The sequence below is a fragment of the Staurois parvus genome, unplaced genomic scaffold, assembly GCF_062004578.1.
Source record: "Staurois parvus isolate SC_StPar_1 unplaced genomic scaffold, SC_StPar_1.0 ptg000734l, whole genome shotgun sequence".
Taxonomy (NCBI): Eukaryota; Metazoa; Chordata; class Amphibia; order Anura; family Ranidae; genus Staurois; species Staurois parvus.
In genome coordinates this window covers 486,444-506,581 of record NW_028318530.1, presented here as the reverse complement: position 1 = coordinate 506,581, position 20,138 = coordinate 486,444, and the positions used below count along the sequence as shown (strand labels likewise).

The following is a 20,138-nucleotide window of genomic DNA, read 5'->3' as shown; positions in this document are numbered from 1 at the left end:
GTGAAAATTATAGCATCTAAAACGACAGTACTGGATTTTTTTTTTCATATACTAGTAATGGCGGCAATTAGTTGAACTGTGATAGTATGGCAGGCATTCTGACACTGACATGACCAGTGACACTAATACAGTGATCAGTGCTAATAAAATGCACTGACACTGTACTAATGACATTGGGCAGCAGGGATTAACATAGGGGGCAATGATAGGAATAACGGTGTGCCTAACTATATGTAATGTGTGTGCTGTATGCTGTTTTACTAGGGGGACTGTTTTGCATTTTGCAGGGAGACAAAAACTGGCACATCCCTTCTGTCAGCGGAGAGATCTGTGTTGAGAGATCTCTCTCTGTTACTAGGTTCGACGATCAGCCATGAATCACCGCCTGGGACTTGCTGAGGGAGCCATTGACAGAGCGGGTAGGTGGGCATGTGCGCCCCCTACCCAGAAAAGAAAGGTCACACACACACACACATATATATATATGATTTTTGCACAGCTATTCCATACTGTAGCAGTAAAGCTACAGTGTGCAGTCAGCAAACAGTTAACATGTATCTCCAGGCAAAGGCTAAACTTTTTTTTTTTTTTTGGGATAGATTGGGGAAAAGATAGACTCTTTGTCAATTTTATATTGCTGTCTGTGTCCCCATAGGGGAGATTCACCTTTCTTTTGTATTGGTGACTATTATCACTGATTATGAAAGTGACAGGAAATCCAAAATTTTAGTGTGGTCCCCAGACCAAATGGTAAGAAGAAATCTTCTAATGAGGACGCCTCTTCCATTGACTACTATCTAAGAGAAAATTCCTTCACACTTCCTGTTGCATTTCTGGACAGGAAGTAAAGAAAAATTTCCCCAATGGTACAAAGATATAAAAAGATATCCAAACCCATGAATACAGTCAGGTCCATAAATATTGGGACATCGACACAATTCTAACATTTTTGGCTCTATACACCACCACAATGGATTTGAAATGAAACAAACAAGATGTGCTTTAACTGCAGACTGTCAGCTTTAATTTGAAGGTATTTACATCCAAATCAGGTGAACGGTGTAGGAATTACAACAGTTTGCATATTGTTAGAATTGTGTCGATGGCCCAATATTTATGGACCTGACTGTATGCCAGTCAGTACTGTTCAATCACTTATTAAAGAAGTGGAAAGTTTGGGGATCTCTTGATACCAAGTCAAGGTCAGGTAGACCAAGGAAGTTTGCAGCCACAACTGCCAGACAAATTGTTCGGGATACAAAGAACCCAAAGAAAAGGTAGCCTCAGGAGAAATGCAGGCTGCTCTGGAAAAAGATGGTGCAGTTGTTTCAAGGAGCACAATATGACAATACTTATACAATATGAGCTGTATAGTCGGGTTGCCAGAAAGAAGACTTTACTGCACCAATGCTACAAAAAAGCCTGGTGAGGCATGTCAAGATGTCAGGCATATTGTAACCGGGCTTTTTTGTGGCATTGGCGCAGTAAAGGTTTCTTTCTGGCAACTCAATCATACAGCTAATTTTTGTTCAAGTATTTAACATGGCGTTTTACCCTCCCAACTCTATCCAAAGCTAAGAAAAGATTTTGGCTATATGTAGACTTTGAAACACACTTATGTCTCTTGCGCATGTGTGCTGATGTCTGTGGAGAATGGAGGAGGAGAGAAGGGCCAGAAAGCTTTGTTACCACCCTTATCGCTGCCAATGACTGGCTTTCATATAAATTACATTACAGTACCTACTGCACCAATAGACATGATTATACAGTATTTGCCCAACCTGCTGGTTTGCATGAAAATCCTTTCATCAATGTGAATAGATAGTGGACAGACTCCCATGGGATTAAACATTTTTTTTATATTTCTCATTGCACATGGTGCACTTTTTTAAAAGCTTGTACAGACATAATGAAGCAAGACAGATCATGAATTCTATATACAAAGTTGATTATTTTACTGCCCTGCCTTACAATATCAAATTGAGAAGGTACAGTTATGCTTTAATACAATACCCAGAAGACAGGAATGAACAAATAAATAAACAGCCATTCATGGTTAGAAATAATTCACACAAAAGGCAACAGAATTTTGCAGTGTCAGGATTGTGATGACAACATTTTATGAACACGGGATATAACAATTTGCTGTTTTGCATAATTGAACTCATTTGTGAAAATGCAAAATTCTATTAAAGCTAATTCTACACAACACACCAATACATCCCAGTCCAGTGAGACTTGTGTCCTTGTTTTGGCTGTGTTGTGTTCTATCCAGACAGAGAGAGTAACAGTCACATCACAGGGTCCACAGGAAGTCCCTGAAGCATAACCAGGATGACGGAACTCTTACACACATACGCACACACTTTACAGACTTGTAGTATACTTTGGACTGGTTTAGTGGCAGACTTTTACTGCTGGTAGGGCCCTTTGGCGTTCCAGGCACCATGCACAGCAACATAACACAGAAGACACATTAACCCAACTATTACACTAAGTTTTCACTTTGTGGCTAACTTTTTCTTTCAATATTTTTTTTAACTTTATATTTTTCCATAGTCTTTACTTTTCATCAATCACCAGAACCGTCGTGGGAGCCTCTGTTGAAAATCTCCTCTTGACATACTTGGTGGTCGATGCTTTCATAATAGGTGTTTCCATTATGGAAGAACGTTCCCACTGCACGTCCTTGGCGTGCATGTCCTACAGCGTCACTGAACACCTTGTTGATCTGTTCTTCTGATGGCATCCACCAGTCAGGATTTGATGTGCAATGCATCCTAATAAACTCTGTAGGAGAACAGAAACACTCATGAGGAACTGGAACATCCATATGTTTTTTATTAAAGCAAAATACAACATGTAACCAAATAACAGTTATTTTTTTCAGCAAATTCTCTGCTATAAATAGAAGGCCATTGTATATCAGGAGCTTCTTCCCTTCCTTGGTCATGGTGGAAGGTCAACATGGCTTTCCTATAGTCATCAAATGACCTTGTCATTTGACTCTGTGGGCATCTGCCTATGGACATGGATCTATCAACAAAGATTGGTAAAGCCTTATTCAAATTAAGATTCGGCTCAACATTTCATATTCCTGATATGTGCCTGCTTTACCATGTACTTGTATAAAAAGGTATCCTGTTCTCTTTGTATTGCTTCCTTTGTGTGAAATATCTGGTGTTCCTGCCAGTCTCTCTGCTTTCCTATAAAAAATTGACCACAATAGGCATGTGAGTACAGCATGGTCAGTTCTTTAGCTGTGCTGGGTACTCAACCTGGGTACTGACATGCCCCCTTCTGCACAGCCATTCACTGGGAAGCTCAGTTTGCTGCCATTTCTCGTCCCTCACCTCTCTATGCAGCTGAGAACAGAGGATATATGATCACTTTGGGCAAAAAAAAGATGTTTATAATGTTTTTTAAAAGTATACACAAATGTTTTGCTTTAATTTTATTTTAAACTGAAGTTTGTTTTACAAGATGAAGGTTTACATATACTTTACCACTTGCCCTCTTGAGAATTTTTTTGCACATTTTTTGCATTACAGTGCTGCGTTATTTTAACTGATAATTGCGGGGAGAGATCTGTGTTGTTTATACATGGGTCTCTATCCCGTCGGAGATACTCGGCGATCACCGGGTGCTGGCGAGAAATTACCGGCTGGGACCTGGTGACAGCTGAGGCCGTGAACGGATGCTCGGCCCCCTGCCTGAAACTGCGAAATCACGTATATATATATGTGATTTTGTGCACCCGTGCCATCCTGTAGCAGTATTTCTGCTATAGGGCGGTGCGGAAGTGGTTAAAGCCAATTTAATTTCTGATTCAAACAAATTAATGAAACATTTTCAATTTGAGCCAAGAGACTTAAAATGACAATGACCCAATTGAACTGGGCAAGAATCTAATACCTATGGGCACCCACAGACACCACTAGAAGCGGCCCACCTGGGTGAATGGTGGTTGAACAAGGTAGAAAACTGACCACTGTTTCCACATGGCTGACCAGCACCAATGGTGTCTACAGTAGACTTCCCCCAAAGGGCCTAAACCAATGTAAGTGTTCATGGATGAACTGATCTGCACATGAGCTTGCAGATCCTCTAAGTGTGTACTAGAAGACAACACAGATTAAAGAGCATGCAAATGTTAATGCTATATTGCACCAATCAGGGAATGCTTGGTACTGATATACAGAAAAAGCTTCTCTTTCCACAATGACAGTTGTCCAGTGTCAAGAATATTCTTGACACTGGACAACTTAACTTCTGAGTTTGGAGTTAGGCCCCTTTCATGTGCGTTGGATTACTTTCCCATCAGTAGGGAATTAGCTCACAGATCCCCTGCTGATTGGAGCAGAGTGGGCAGTTGACACATCTGTGTCCGCCGCTCATTTACTGCAGAGTGGACACAGACAAAGCTAGCTCTGATCTATGGGCTCCCAGGAGTAAACTGACTCCACTGTCCATTTACATCCAACTGCCCTACTATCCATTCGGCATAAATGGAAATGGAAGGATCCCCCCGGTTTTGTTTTTTTTTTTAGCAGAAAAGAACGGACTCAGAGGTAGGACACAAGTCCATTTACACCCGCCTGTCTATGGGGATACATGAACCATCTGATCAGCTCCACCTGAAAAACTGACAGGCAGACCAGATCAGATCACCCGTGTGAAAGGGACCTTAAAGGGGAAATCCAGGCAAACTGCTAAATACAGCATTTCCTGTTTTACTTACCAAACGATTAGTCATTTTGGCCAGCCATTCTTGTGATAAACACACCTCTGCTACTATGAAAGATCAATATGTAGACATTTTTGCTTCCAAGATCAGCTCATGCTCACTGGACAGAGGCTTCCATCAAGCCCCATCCACAACACTGCCCCAACTTACATAACCAATCTTATCTCTAAAAATCACCTAAACCGTACACTCTGCTCCTCGCAAGACCTCTTACTCTCTAGCTCCCTGATCTCCTCCTCCCATGCTCGTCTCCAAGACTTCTCCAGGGCGTCACCTATCCTCTGGAACTCCCTACCCCAATATATCAGATTATCACCTACTCTGCCTGCCTTTCGGTGATCACTGAAAACCTTTCTCTTCAGGGAAGCCGATCCCGCCCTCTGCTGATTCTGGAATCCTCTACTCTTCCAACCACTCCACCCCCCACAGTGACTACCTACTGTACCATTCACCCTGCCCTCCTAGATTGTAAGCTCCAAGGAGCAGGGCCCTCAAATCCCTCTTGTATCGAACTGTATTGTTATTGTATTGTCTCCCACTATAATGTAAGGCGCTGAGCAAACCGTTGGTGCTATATAAATCCTGTATAATAATAATAATCAAGCAGGATGGAGTGGAGAGCAGATGTGGAAGGCCAATCTACTTGACCAGACAGATGATTTTGTTTTTAATGTGGAACTATGTATGTTACCTGCCTAGCTGTGCAGTGTGTACAATATGTGTAAATCACAAGATTTGCTGCACAGAATGGCAACGTACATGGCAGGTAAAATAGTAAACTTATGCTAAAAAAAACGTTTAATTGCATGCAGAGTAGCTGAAGTTTCACTTTAATTTGATTCACTCCATTGTAACTTTTTATTTTAAGAGAAAAATCTTTTAAAAAGAGTAAGCATGCCTAGACAGTCTAACATAGAAGCAAAGATAACGATGGAACGGATTATAATTATATCCTACCATTAATATTTCAGGCTGAAGTATATTTGGATTATAATGTATGAACAGCGATCATCCTTATCTCTATTGCCTGAAAATTTGGGCCATGGATTCTAGCCTACATTTTACTGTTTCACCCTATTAGACCTCCACCTTATTAATGAAAGAGAACGACCTGCCTCCCTATAATACCGTCATTCCACTGAACTATGAGCCATGCCGCACATACCACTTTATGAGTTTATAGTTTATAATCTCCATTGTTTTAATTTCTATAGCCGTAACATCTGGCTGGGCTTTAAATAATGATCAAAAAAAGGGCATCTGTTAATCTGTTTTTATGGAATGATTTGTCTAAATGTTCATTGACTGAGGTCTGTAGATTTTAATTAATGATGTAGGTGCCTTGTCTTTCTAACAAATGGATATTAAAATGATTCATTTAAATGAAAGCACCGCAGAAGGTTATTATAAGCAAAACAACCTGTTGAAGTTAAAGGAATGTAATGCAAGAAAGAATACAATAAAGACCTGAATAAATATGTAAATCTCGCACAGAATAAATACATTACAAGGGCACCTTGTATTGCTAGTCGCACGCATGCTTCGACAACAATTTAATCCACGCGATAGAAAGATACATATTGTATCAAGCTATTATTGTGATTCTGAAAGTCCTGCCAAACCTCCGCAACCTAACAGATGAAAGAGTCATCGAGTCCTGCTAGAGCTCATTTACACTTGCGGTGGTGTTCACGGCCCATCTGAAAAGTGATCTGTGGTGGATTGCGTTTCAGAGACGTGGCGTGGAGGCAGATCTTACCTTTAACCCTCGAAAGACCACACCACAGTTGCAAGGCAGCCCCATTCACTTGCACACGACATGTGATATAATTTGTGCCATGCTTGTAAAACAAAGCAACACGGACATGGCATGTGTACCACCTCCGGTCATTGTGTTAGGTTAAGGTGGGCGGTCGGAGGAAGGGGCGGATTTGGCAAAGAAACCATGGCTCGACTGCCTATTTTTTACCATCCTCTAGCCACAACTGTAAGCAAAGCCTTAGGGTCTGTGTCAATGGAATTTGGGCTTGTGTTGTTGGCATCAGTCTAACATCACTTTTAGAAGCTTCTGAGCTAATTCAAACTTCATTGACAAGTGCATCTGACCTGCAGCTAACCACCTTCTGACCTGCTTCCAGGACTCCAGGTGCAGGACTCAGGAATGTGCTACGTATAGGGTGCAGGACCTAGGAGTGTGCTACGTACAGGGTGCAGGACCTAGGAGTGCGCTACGTACAGGGTGCAGGACCAAGAAGTGTGCTACGTACAGGGTGCAGGACCTAGGAGTGTGCTACGTACAGGGTGCAAGACCTAGGAGTGTGCTACATACAGGGTGCAGGACCTAGGAGTGTGCTACGTACAGGTTGCAGGACCTGGGAGTGTGCTACGTACAGGGTGCAGGACCTAGGAGTGTGCTACGTACAGGGTGCAGGACCTAGGAGTGTGCTACGTACAGGGTGCAGGACTCAGGAGTGCGCTACGTACAGGGTGCAGGACCTAGGAGTGTGCTACATACAGGTTGCAGGACCTAGAAGTGTGCTACGTACAGGGTATAGGACCTAGGAGTGTGCTACGTACAGGGTGCAGGACCTAGGACTGTGCTACGTACAGGGTGCAGGACCTAGGAGTGTGCTACGTACGGTGTGCAGGACTCAGGAGTGCGCTACGTACAGGGTGCAGGACCTAGGAGTGCGCTACGTACAGGGTGCAGGACTCAGGAGTGCGCTACGTAAAGGGTGCAGGACCTAGGAGTGTGCTATGTACAGGTTGCAGGACCTAGGAGTGTGCTACATACAGGGTGCAGGACCTAGGAGTGCACTACGTACAGGGTGGAGGACCTAGGAGTGTGCTACGTACAGGGTGCAGGACCTAGGAGTGTGCTACGTACAGGGTGGAGGACCTAGGAGTGCACTACGTACAGGGTGGAGGACCTAGGAGTGTGCTACGTACAGGATGCAGGACTCAGGAGTGCGCTACGTACAGGGTGGAGGACCTAGGAGTGTGCTACGTACAGGATGCAGGACCTAGGAGTGCGCTACGTACAGGGTGCAGGACCTAGGAGTGTGATACGTACAGGGTGCAGGACTCAGGAGTGCGCTACGTACAGGGTGCAGGAATCAGGAGCACGCTATGTACAGGGTGCAGGACTCAGGAGTGTGCTATGTACCCAGGGTACAGGGTTAAGTAGTGCATATTTCACAGGCCAATTTACCCCAAGTACCCTCCTCCCAGTACAGAGCTCTCCCCTCAAACCCACCCTTCAGGTACAAAGCAGTCCTTTGTCACCCAAATCTTCACTCTCCCACCTAGAGTACCAGAGGAGAGAGGGGCTTACAGTTACAGAGTGTGTGTAGTAGCTGGTGAGCGATGTATTCTAGTAATGAATACAAAGCCTGCTCGGATTGGCTGAGTCAGAGAGGCGGTTGATGATGTCACAACCTCAGCCAATCCGAGCAGGCTTTGTATTCATTAATAGAATACATCGCTCGCCGTGATTGTCTCAGCGTGGTATACTGTGTGTAGCCGAAGCTACCTTACATACAGTATTACCGCACATCCAGCGGGCTGACAGATTAGGGATGTTCGTTTAAACAGCTTGGCCCAAACGAACTAAAGGTTCACATTGTATACCCCGCGTATAAGATGACCCCCAATTTTTGGGGTATGTTTTTAAGTATAAAAAGTCGTCTTATACGCCGGAAAATATGTTACATTAATACAGAAAGAAGGTTTCAAAATCAACTGAACTGAACAGAACAGAACACTATTATTTGGTCACTACAGTTCTCCTGCATACATACAGTAGATAAGAATATTTCTGAGGTTATTCAGTTAGCACAGCAATAATTGTCATAGGTTCCTCTCCTACCTTATTTACACTTTTCTATGCTGTTTCTCCCCATATGTATATATATGATGAGAATGAATGTACAAGCTGTCATCATTAAATCAGCAGGTGCAGTATCAGCTATACTGATCACTGCGTGGTTTCACTGCTTGTGGTTTCCCATATTGTATAATGTGAATAACTGTATGATTCTTCTGTTAATATTATTTGTCTTCAAGCTAATATCGCACGTGCACACATGTGGGCTCAAAAAAAATGTAATTTAATAACCATAACTATCATTTTAGTCTCAAATATCTATGTACAGGGCTGATGTATGAAAGTGCTGAATCCTAATATTGGACTTCCAGTACAGAAAGCTGCCCTGGCACAGATACGTACTTATTAAGTGTCAGCTTATTTATTGTGTCATTTATAAGTCAGGCAAATACTATGACTGCACTGTCCCCAAACCTGGTCCCCTTCCTGCTAACCTTTGTTTCTATGGAGGACAAGCACATTCCATCAGGAAAAGCAATCTACAGTAAAGGAAATAAGTATTTGATCCCCTGCTGATTTTGAATGTTTGCCCACTCACAAAGAAACGATCAGTCTAAAAATCAAATGTTCGGTGTATTGTAACACTGAGAGACAGAATAGCAGCAAAAAATTCAAAAGAAATGCATGTCTAACAAATGATGCACTGATTTGCATGTTCATGAGGGAAATAAGTATTTGATCCCCTTCACAAAACATGACTTAGTACTTGGTGGCAAATCCCTTGTTGACAATCACAGAGGTCAGACGTTTCCTGTAGTTGGCCACCAGGTTTGCACACATCTCAGGGGGGATTTTGGCCCACTCCTCTTGGCAGATCCTCTCCAGGTCATTAAGGTTTGGTGACTGACATTTGTCAACTCGAACTTTCAGCTCCCTCCACAGATTTTCAATTGAATTAAGATCTGGAGACTGGCTAGGCCACTCCAGGACCTTAATGTGCTTCTTCTTGAGACTCTCCTTTGTTGCCTTGGCCGTGTGTTTTGGGTCCTTGTCATGCTGGAACACCCATCCATGACCCATTTTCAATGCCCTGGTTGAGGGAAGAAGGTTCTCACCCAATATTTGATTGTACATTGCCCCGTCCATCGTCCCTTTGATGCGGTGCAGTTGTCCTGTCCCCTTAGCAGAAAAACACCCCCAAAGCAGAATGTTTCCACCACCACGTTTGACAGTTGGGATGGTGTTCTTGGGGTCATAGGCAGCGTTCCTCCTCCTCCAAACACAGCGAGTTGAGTTGATGCCAAAGAGCTTGATTCTGGACTCATTTGACCACAATACTTTCAACCAGTCCTCCTCTGCATCATTCAGATGTTCAGTGGCAGACTTCAGACGGGCCTGGGCATGTGCTTTCTTGAGCATAGGGACCTTGCGGGCACTGCAGGACTTCAATCCTTGTCGGTATAGTGTGTTACCAATTGTTTTCTTGGTGACTGTGGTCCCAGCTGCCTGGAGATCATTGACAAGATCCTCACGTATAGTTCTGGGATGATTCCTCACTGTTCTCATGATCATTGACACGCCACGAGGTGAGATCTTGCATGGTGCAAACAGGGAGACTAAGGTTGTTTTGTGTTTCCATTTGTGAATGATTGCACCAACTGTTGTTACTTTCTCACCAAGCTGCTTAGCGATAGTTTTGTAGCCCAGTCCAGCCTTGTGTAGGTCTACAATCTTGTCCCTGACATCCTTTGGTATTTGCCATGGTGGAGGGTTTGAAATCTGATTGTTTGATTGCTCCTGTGGACAGCTGTCTTTTATACAGGTAACAAAATGAGATTAGCCTCCCTTTAAGAGACTGCTTCTAATCTCAGCTTGTTACCTGTATGAAAGACACCTGGTAGCCAGAAATCCTGCTGAATGATAGGAGATCAAATACTTATTTCCCTCATGAACATGCAAATCAGTGCATAATTTGTTAGACATGCATTTCTTTTGAAATTTTTGTTGCTATTTGTTGTGTTACAATACATGCATCGTGGAGCTCCTGCGGCCATCTCTATTCAGGGTCAGTCAGTCCAAATTGATTTGTAACATTTGCCTTTGGATGCAACCTGCTTAATTTATCAATAAATGTTTTGCCTAGTATACTACACTATGGGCATTGTTTCGTTTTGAACCCTGTGGGGAGCATTAATCTTTTAGACGCCCAGCACCAGTCCATTGCCTCCAGAGAGGGAGCCTCCTGTTAACCCTTGTGAGCTGCACCCACCTATACCTTAAGGGGAACTCTGGACACCCCTGGATCATCAACATCTAAAGTCTCAGGACCCATCCACCTTGAGAGGAAGCCTTTTTCTACCTACTAGCCCAGATGATTACCTTGATGACATCAGGATAATATATATAAATGTGCATTACTATTGCGCACCGATTGAAGCTTCGGGGACTTTAAGGGCATTACTTAGTCACCATTACAGATCACTTTGCCCCATTTAATTTTACATTGTTTAGGATTGACACTTATTATATGTATCTTCAGCTATATGTTTATAAGCATATTTAATTAATTATTCATAAGTACGCTCATATTTTATTGCTTATTTATTCCACCTATGGTTTTATTTTGAATCATCAATTTAGTGCTGCACTATTTTATTTATTTATTTCATTAAGGTTTTGTTGGTTACCTTGAGTGTACAGCTGCTGGCAGGTTAGCGCTCACTTCTTACACTTTTTATATTAGGAAGTTTATGAGACTTTGTAGAGTTTAATTAGAGAACATGAATTTTACAATTTCTACAATGCTTGCTAAAGACTTTTCCAGCATAACATAATAAAGCCTCAGTTATGACCCTTTTCTATGTACTTCATTACATTGGCACTTCATCCACACTGGCTAAGTCTGGAAGAATATGGATGTTAAAACGAGCTATTGAAGGAAGCCAACATTTGTTAGGTGTTAGTGTTCTCTGCCCAGCACTATTTTTTTTTACCTATAAATGCTTTATTTATATAGCACTGACTAGGATACAAAACCTTTAGGGTGACTTGTACATGTTGGCGTGTACAAAAAGTAACAAAGACTGAGAGTTACAAAATGAACTGTATGGCATAAAATTATTGGTAAACACAAACACGCTTGTTTCCGCTAGTAAACATGATATTTAGAGCCAAACAGCGGCAGGGTGTAAATAGAGGGAGGTAAATGCGGACGGGGAAATCCTAATAAGGTTTTTTTTATTTTGTCTTAAGATCTGTAGTTGAAAAAAGGTGGGTGGCTGGACAAGTAGGATGGTAAATTGTGGAAAAAGGAAGGTTATCAGGTATAGAACCCCTGGCAAAAAGTATGGAATTGTCACTCTTGAAAAATGTTCATTCAATTGTTTAATTGTGTAAAAAAAAAATGAATCCCAGACACGCCTCAAAACTATTTTCATTTAACATTCCAAACTTCTAGTTTTAAGAAACACTTAAAAAAATTAAAAAAGAAAGAAAACTGCAAACTGTTTTTGCAGCTCAGAGGAAAAAATATGGAATCACTCAATTCTGAGGAAAATATTATGGAATCCCCATGTACTTTGCTGTTTTAAACAAACATCTGCATCAGATTATATCTGCTAATTAGTCTGCAGTTAAAAGAGTGCTTGCACACCTCGGTGAGCTGTTGCACCAAGCTGATTGACATGAATCATGGCTCCTACACCAGACATGTCAGTTGAAACAACAGAGAGGATTATAAAACTTCTTCAAGAAAGTAAATTATCACTGAATGTTGCAAACGATGTTGGTTGTTCGCAGTCAGCTGTGTCTAAAATCCGGACCAAGTACTAATCAAATGGGAAGAATGTAAAAGGGAAGCATACTGGTAGACCAAGGAAGACATCAAAGTGTCAAGATAGAAAACTTAAAGCAATATGCCTTGAAAACAGAAAATGCACAACAAAACAAATGGGCAGAAACTGGAGTCAATGTCTGTGACCGAACTGTAAGGCATCACCTAAAGGAAATGAGATTTACATACAGAAAAGCCAAATGAAAACCATCATTAACACCTAAACAGAAAAAAAAGGTTACAGGGGGCTAAAGAAAAGCAATCATGGACTGTGGATGACTGGATGAAAGTGATATTCGGTGATGAATCCAGAATCTGCATTGGGCAGGGTGATGATGCTGGAACTTTTGTTTGGTACCATTCCAATTAAATGTATAAAGATTTCCACAATCATTGACGATATGGGGTTGCATGTCAGGTAAAGGTACGGGGGAGATGACAGTCAAGAAATCTTGAATAAATGCACACATTCATATTGAGATTTTAGCCACTTTTCTTATTCCACCAATTGAAAGGATGTTTGGTGATGAGGACATCATTTTTCAGGATGATAATGCATCTTGCCATAGGGAAATAGCCATGAAAACATTCCTGCAGGAAAGACATATAGGGGTTTATTTACTAAAGCTGGAGAGTCCAAAATCGACTCCCTTCTGCATAGAAACCTTCCAGCTTCCAGGTCTCATTGCCAAAGCTTCATTGAACAAGCTGAGGTTAGAAGCTGATTGGTTTCTATGCAGAAGGGAGTCTGATTTTGGACTCTCCAGCTTTAGTAAATAAACCCCATAATGTCAATGGCGTGGCCTGCAAATAGTCCGGACCTCAATCTAATTAAAAATCTATGGTGGGAATTAAAGAAAATGATCCATGACAAGGCTCCAACCTGCAAAGCTGATCTAGCAACTGCAATAGGAGAAAGTTGGAGCCGGATTGATGATGAATACTGGTTGTTAATAGTTAAATCCATGTCTCAGAAAATTCAAGCTCTTATAAAAGCCAGAGGTGGTGCAACAAAGTACTAGTGGTGTAATGTAGTGTTTTTTTTCCATGATTCCATAATATATTCCTCAGAATTGAGTGATTCCATATTTTGTTCCTCTGCTCGATATGCAAAAACAGTTGCAATCAGCTATAGTTTTCTTTCTTTTTTATTTTTTAAGTGTGCCAGAAGGTTGGAATGTTAAATGAAAATAGTTTTGAGGCATGTCTGTGATTAGTTTTCTTTTTCTACACAATTAAACAATTGAATGAATATTTTCCAAGATTGGTAATTCCATACTTTTTGCCAGGGGTTGTATGGTTGACCCCTCCTGTCAGACAAGCCATGCAGTAGTGTAGGACGCATAAGGGAAATAAAGGGGGGTGGGGGGTTGGTAGAAGAAGGATTAGAAGAAAGTTGAGCAGGAAAATGTTATAAGTGGGTTAGATCAATCAACTGATCATGGCTATTTCATATGAACCTTGCATTCATCTATGGTTTTCTACTCAGACCAATAGAACCAAGTGTTAGAGGTGTCTTTGAGGGAGCTAGTGAGGTCTTCCATTAGTATGTTGTCTTTTACTCTTTTGAACCACTCTTTTACTGTTGGTAGAGGGTGGGGGGTTCTTCCAGAGGCCTGGAATGTATGCTCTAGCTACATTCTCCATGTGGATCAAGTTGAATCCTTTATACCACAAAAGTGATATGGAGTTGTTACGTAACAGGAAAAAGCCGGGGGAGATTTGGATGGAATGGTCCATACATTTTTGTTTAGTTGTAAAAATGCAAGCCCAGAAATGGCCACATTTGTCACAAGACTAGAAGATGTGGTGAATGTCTCTGTTGGGGTCTTTACATCTTCAGGAATGAGAAGGGGTGTTGGGGTAGAAATGATGCAGTAGCTGGGATTTTTGGTTTCAGCGAGTGAGGACTTTGTAGCTCAACTCTTAATGCTTTTTACTGATAGAGGATTTAGTAGTACAGGATTTTAGACTTTTCTGTTGTGGTGAGAGAGGGACCCAAATCTTTTTCCCATTGTTCAAGGAAAGCAAGAGTGTTGGTGAGATCCTCCTGCAACAGTAATTTGTACATGCTCGATAGGGTATGTACAACTGTGCCATGGTCTGAACATTTGCATTCATAGGGGGTCAGGGGTCGTTCGAAGGCTGTCATGGGGAAAAGGGAAGACAGGAAGACAGGAATTGAAGCAATTTAACAATAGTTCATTTATGAGCATGTGCACCAATTTATTTGATAGCTAACAGTGACTAAGCTGAACTGCAAGCAGACATAAAACACGATGTAAAGCACTAGTGAATTCCTTTAAATTAAGTGTATATTTTACATAAAACTGGCATAAGCACCTGAATTTCTCTTCAAAGGGAGAGGCAGCACTAGGAGCCAATCCCGTTTGGCTGCATGAACATGTGCCGACATGAGGAGAAAAAAGAGTGAGCAGAGAATGACTTATCAGTGCTTTGCTAATCCTTCATTGCCTAGTCAACAGGTGGGCAGTGGAAAGATGACATTGTCTAGAGTTCAGCTTTAAAGGGTACAAAAATAAATTGTATTTTAGCTTACCGGTCATAAGATGTGGTGACTGCATTAGTTATTTCAGGTTTTTTCCTTTATTTTTATCTGGTGATCCTGCCACATTAACACACTTTCTGTCCTAGGGTGACAATGCTCACAGTACTGCATCTACAGAGGAGCAACGTTGTCACCCCAGGACAGGAAGATGGTGTTCTGAAGTCCGCAGGAAGAACTGATCCACAGACAAGACTGGTAAGAATGTTTGAGATTTTAGTGCAGCACTGCCAACTCACTACAGGAAGTTAAAACTCCGCTGTATTTCTGGCAGGATTGAAAGGTATGTATATGCACTAATAAAACAGATATAAAAAAGGATTTCAATAGATTTAACAGTCCAAAAGAAGTTCATTATTTGGGTTTACAAACATGTTAGAACTCCTGTGCACAGCATACCATCTAGAAGAAAGTATGTTCGTAAAGACATGAGTGACATCAGAAGAAATTACAAGTGAGCTTATCACAGAAAGCCTGCTAAAGAAAGACAGTGCAAGACACGAAGGAGGATGAGTACGCTGAGTGAAAAGATGCAGTACCTCTGAGACACGTTACTTTAACAGGATCCAGAGGACGTCTTTCAGGACCAGTGTCTCCTGACTGCACTGACCTTTTCCTTTTCCCAAGGCCACATGAATATTTAAGCTCATCTGTTGTGAACACAAATCGGATGAGGTATCGCAGAAGCCGCCTTCCATCTTTCTTGGAGGAGTTGACGGCCTCATCCCATTGTTTACTAGTGATGTATACTGGATAGTTGTTCAGAAGCTGTTTGCTGCCCTGTAGAGGTGACAGAAGTAGAAGGTGAGTACCATTCTCCAATGCTCACACAGCTCTGAAAAAGGTACAGGTGACATAAATAAAGTAGTAAAAACGATTTCTCACTTTACTGCAACATGTTATTTCACTTCACCACAAAGCACTCAACTCACATCTAAACAAGCCTGTTCACCCATCATCAGCCAGTCCACCGTCTTTACTTTTACTAAGAACAGTTTTATGCATTTCCTATTCTAATATACTGCATATCTTTATTTTTCTATTTCTATGATCCCTCAGGTATCTGTATATATCTGGTCTTTTTACATTTTATTTATAGCCATGGAAGGTGTATACAAAAAAACTGAATTCCAAAACTCTAAGAAAATTTGTACCACATAGCAGGCCAGGAATATTGAAGGGTATAAAAAAAAAACATAAGCAAGGCACTTGCTGGATTGCGGACAGTGTATGTGCATCACCTAGGCATCTCACATACACATAATGAGGGGTTTATGACTGATGTAAAGAAAACAGATTTTTTTTTTCAGAATCCAGTTCCACAAAGGGGGAGATCCATTTTACTTCTTTGTCCACCGCTCCCCTATAAGGATTGGCACCTTTGGGGAGCGGGTACCTGAATTTGACAGATACCCGCTCCAACTTTTGCTGCAATTGTCTAGGCGATCCGAAGTGGAAATTGTCCTCCCCCCCTCCCCGTAGTCTTCTGGGACACGTGACAGGACCCAGAAGACTACAGGAACATTCAAAAAGTGCAGCCCTTCTCACACATGTGCAGTGGGCACCCGGCTGTGAAGCCGCAAGCTATCACAGCCGTGTGCTCACACTAGAACATGCCGGCACCAGTGAGAGAAGACGGCCAGTGAAACCAGCGGTGCTGAGGACACCTGCAGTTTCTGTAGCTGCTGACTTTTTTTTTTCAGCTGGAACTCCACTTTAAGTTCACATCTGGGCCCTTTCGATGTGATAAAGTCGCAATCCATAGGTCCACATCTTACCTGGTGACCAGACTTCATTATTAGTCCCAACTGTCCACAACCCTTTATATATACAGTTGTGTTCAAAATAATAGCAGTGTGCTGAAAAAAGTGAATAAAGCTCAAAATCCTTCTAATAGCTTTTATTTCCATACACACAAATGCATTGGGAACACTACACATTCTATTCCAAATCAAAACATGAAGAAAAATATATCAAATTTGTGTTGTTCCTCTAAACAAATTTAAGAAAAGTGAATATTAGACTGTTCAAAAAATAGCAGTGTTTGTATTCTTCTTTACAAACTCAAACATTCACTATATAAACTGAAAAATGTTTGAAGATTTTGCTTTCCTTTGAATCACCTAATGAATATTTAGTTGTATAAGCACTGTTTCTGAGAACTGCTGTACATCTGTGTTGCATGGAGTCAACCAACTTCTGGCACCTGTGAACAGGTATTCCAGCCCAGGATGATTGGACTACATTCCACAGTTCTTCTCTATTTCTTGGTTTTGCCTCAGAAACTGCATTTTTGATGTCACCCCACAAGTTTTCTATTGGATTAAGATCCGGGAATTGGGCTGGCCACTCCATAACGTCAATCTTGTTGGTCTTGAACCAAGATGTTGCACGTTTACTGGTGTGTTTGGGGTCGTTGTCTTGTTGGAACACCCATTTCAAGGGCATTTCCTCTTCAGCATAACCTCTTCAAGTATTCTGATGTATTCAAACTGATCGAGGATCCCTGGTATGCGATAAATAGGCCCAACACCGTAGTATGAGAAACATCCCCATATCATGATGCTTGCACCACCATGCTTCACTGTCTTCACAGTGTACTGTGGCTTGAATTCAGTGTTTGGGGGGCGTCTGACACACTGTCTCCGGCCACTAGACCCAAAAAGAACAATCTTACTTTCATCAGTCCACAAAATGTTGTGCCATTTCTCTTTAGGCCAGTCAATGTGCTCTTTGGCAAATTGTAACCTCTTCAGCACTTCTTTTTTTCAACAGTGGGACTTTGCGGGGGCCTCTTGCAGATAGCTTGGCTTCACATAGGCATCTTCTAATTGTAACAGTACTCACAGGTAACTTTAGACCATCTTTGATCTTCCTGGAGCTGATTGTTGGCTGAGTCCTTGCCATTTTGGCTATTCTTCTATCCATTCGAATGGTAGTTTTTCGCTTTCTTCCACGTCTTTCAGGTTGCTTACCATATTAAAGCATTTGCGATCATTTTAGCTGAGCAGCCCATCATTTTCTGCACTTCTTTATATGTTTTCCCCTCTCCAATCAACTTTTTAATTAAGGTACGCTGTTCTTCTGAACAATGTCAGGAACGACCCATTTTCCTCAGAATTTCAGAGAGAAATGCACTGTAACCAGCATGTACAACATTTGCTGCCTTCCTTCCTTAAATAAGGGCAATAATTGCCACCTGTTTTTCAAAGAATGAATGACCTCAACTAATAGAACTCCACACTGCTATTATTTTGAATTTTCAATTAGTGATTCAATTACACAGAATCAGCAGCATGCATGTCTTCTGAACAATGTCTGGAACGACCCATTTTCCTCAGAATTTCAGAGAGAAATGCACTGTAACCAGCATGTACAACATTTGCTGCCTTCCTTCCTTAAATAAGGGCAATAATTGCCACCTGTTTTTCAAAGAATGAATGACCTCAACTAATAGAACTCTACACTGCTATTATTTTGAATTTTCAATTAGTGATTCAATTACACAGAATCAGCAGCATGCTTGTCATGACTGTTGGATTCCTATTACTCTACTACACCTGCTAGTTAATTATTTGCCATGTAGAAATATCATTTCTACCAAAAACAGTGATTGATCAGGTTAGTAATGTCTGACTGCTATTATTTTGAACACAACTGTATATGTGAACTTACTGATGCCGAGGGCTCTCTCACTATCTCTGCTATGAAAGCCTGCTGCTGGGTGAAAAGGCTGATTGCTGACAGAACACCAAAAAGGTACATATGCTGCCTGTTTGTTTTGGGAAACCCATTAGGAGACATCTTGTTGGAGGAAACTGACCTGTGTTTAGTTAGTGGTTTGGACAAACAGATGTTTGTTTTAGTTTTATGCATGCGTATACTAAGCAAAGCCTTCCTGAATTACAACTGTGTTTGTTTACTGCCTTGCTGAAAAAAGGTGCAAGAGAAGCCTGGTTGGACAGAGCCTGTGTGTCCCTCTCTGACGTGTGGTTTGCCTCTGCCAATATCAGTTGAGCCTGTCCACCTAACAATGCACATTTCATTTCCTCATGTTTCATCCCTTTAAAGACCCTGCAAGTACAGAATATTACCTATTGATCTGCTAGAAATTATTTTGGCCACTAATTTCCTCTTTTAAAATGACAATGCATGTGGACTAAAATGCAAAATTGTCAGTCCTGCCCAGTTGCCTGTTGTTAAAGTACTGAGCTACTGAACATAGCTCTGTGTTTATCACACAATCAATAGGCATTTTTTGCATTTAACAGATACTGTATAACAAAATGCTTGGAAAGGTACATTTACCAGGCCAAAAGGGAACAATTAAAAGAAGGTCATTGTCAGGGTTTATCAACACTTTAAACAGCCCATGGTGATCTGTGGCTGTTCATGTGTAATTCTAAGTTACAGCATAGGAGGCACAGTCTAGTTCACACACAACTTCTTACAGCTAGAATATACAGTGAAGGAAATAAGTATTTGATCCCCTGCTGATTTTGAATGTTTGCCCACTCACAAAGAAACGATCAGTCTAAAAATCAAATGTAGGTGTATTGTAACACTGAGAGACAGAATAGCAACAAAAAATTCAAAAGAAATGCATGTCTAACAAATTATGCACTGATTTGCATGTTCATGAGGGAAATAAGTATTTGAGCCCCTTCACAAAACATGACTTAGTACTTGGTGGCAAATCCCTTGTTGGCAATCACAGAGGTCAGACGTTTCTTGTAGTTGGCCATCAGGTTTGCACACATCTCAGGAGGGATTTTGACCCACTCCTCTTGGCAGATCCTCTCCAAGTCATTAAGGTTTGGTGGCTGACGCTTGGCAACTTGAACTTTCAGCTCCCTCCACATATTTTCAGTCAGATTAATGTCTGGAGACTGGCTAGGCCACTCCAGGACCTTAATGTGCTTCTTCTTGAGCCACTTCTTCGTTGCCTTGGCCATGTGTTTTGGGTCATTGTCATGTTGGAACACCCATCCATGACCCATTTTCAATGTCTTGGCTGAGGGAAGAAGGTTCTCACCCAAGATTTGACGGTACATTTCCCCGTCCATCATCCCTTTGATGCGGTGCAGTTGTCCTGTCCCCTTAGCAAAAAAACACCCCCAAAGCAGAATGTTTCCACCACCATGTTTGACAGTTGGGATGGTGTTCT

General features: G+C 41.6%; 1 protein-coding gene across 2 annotated transcripts in view; it reads right to left on the bottom strand.

Annotated features, from left to right (window-relative positions):
* Nucleotides 1-1,839: 1,839 nt before the first annotated feature.
* The window catches only part of BEND4 (BEN domain containing 4), a 146,893-nt gene continuing 128,594 nt past the window's right edge, over nucleotides 1,840-20,138 (bottom strand). The window contains exons 4-5 of one of the 2 annotated variants that reach the window (XM_089653999.1): nucleotides 15,511-15,751; nucleotides 1,840-2,790 (exon numbers count right to left, since the gene is read on the bottom strand). In XM_089653999.1, the coding sequence (XP_089510125.1) occupies nucleotides 2,573-2,790; nucleotides 15,511-15,751 (459 nt within the window). In that variant the 3' untranslated portion in view covers nucleotides 1,840-2,572. The remainder of the gene's footprint in view (nucleotides 2,791-15,510; nucleotides 15,752-20,138) is intronic. The other variant, XM_089654000.1, reaches the window with a different exon arrangement.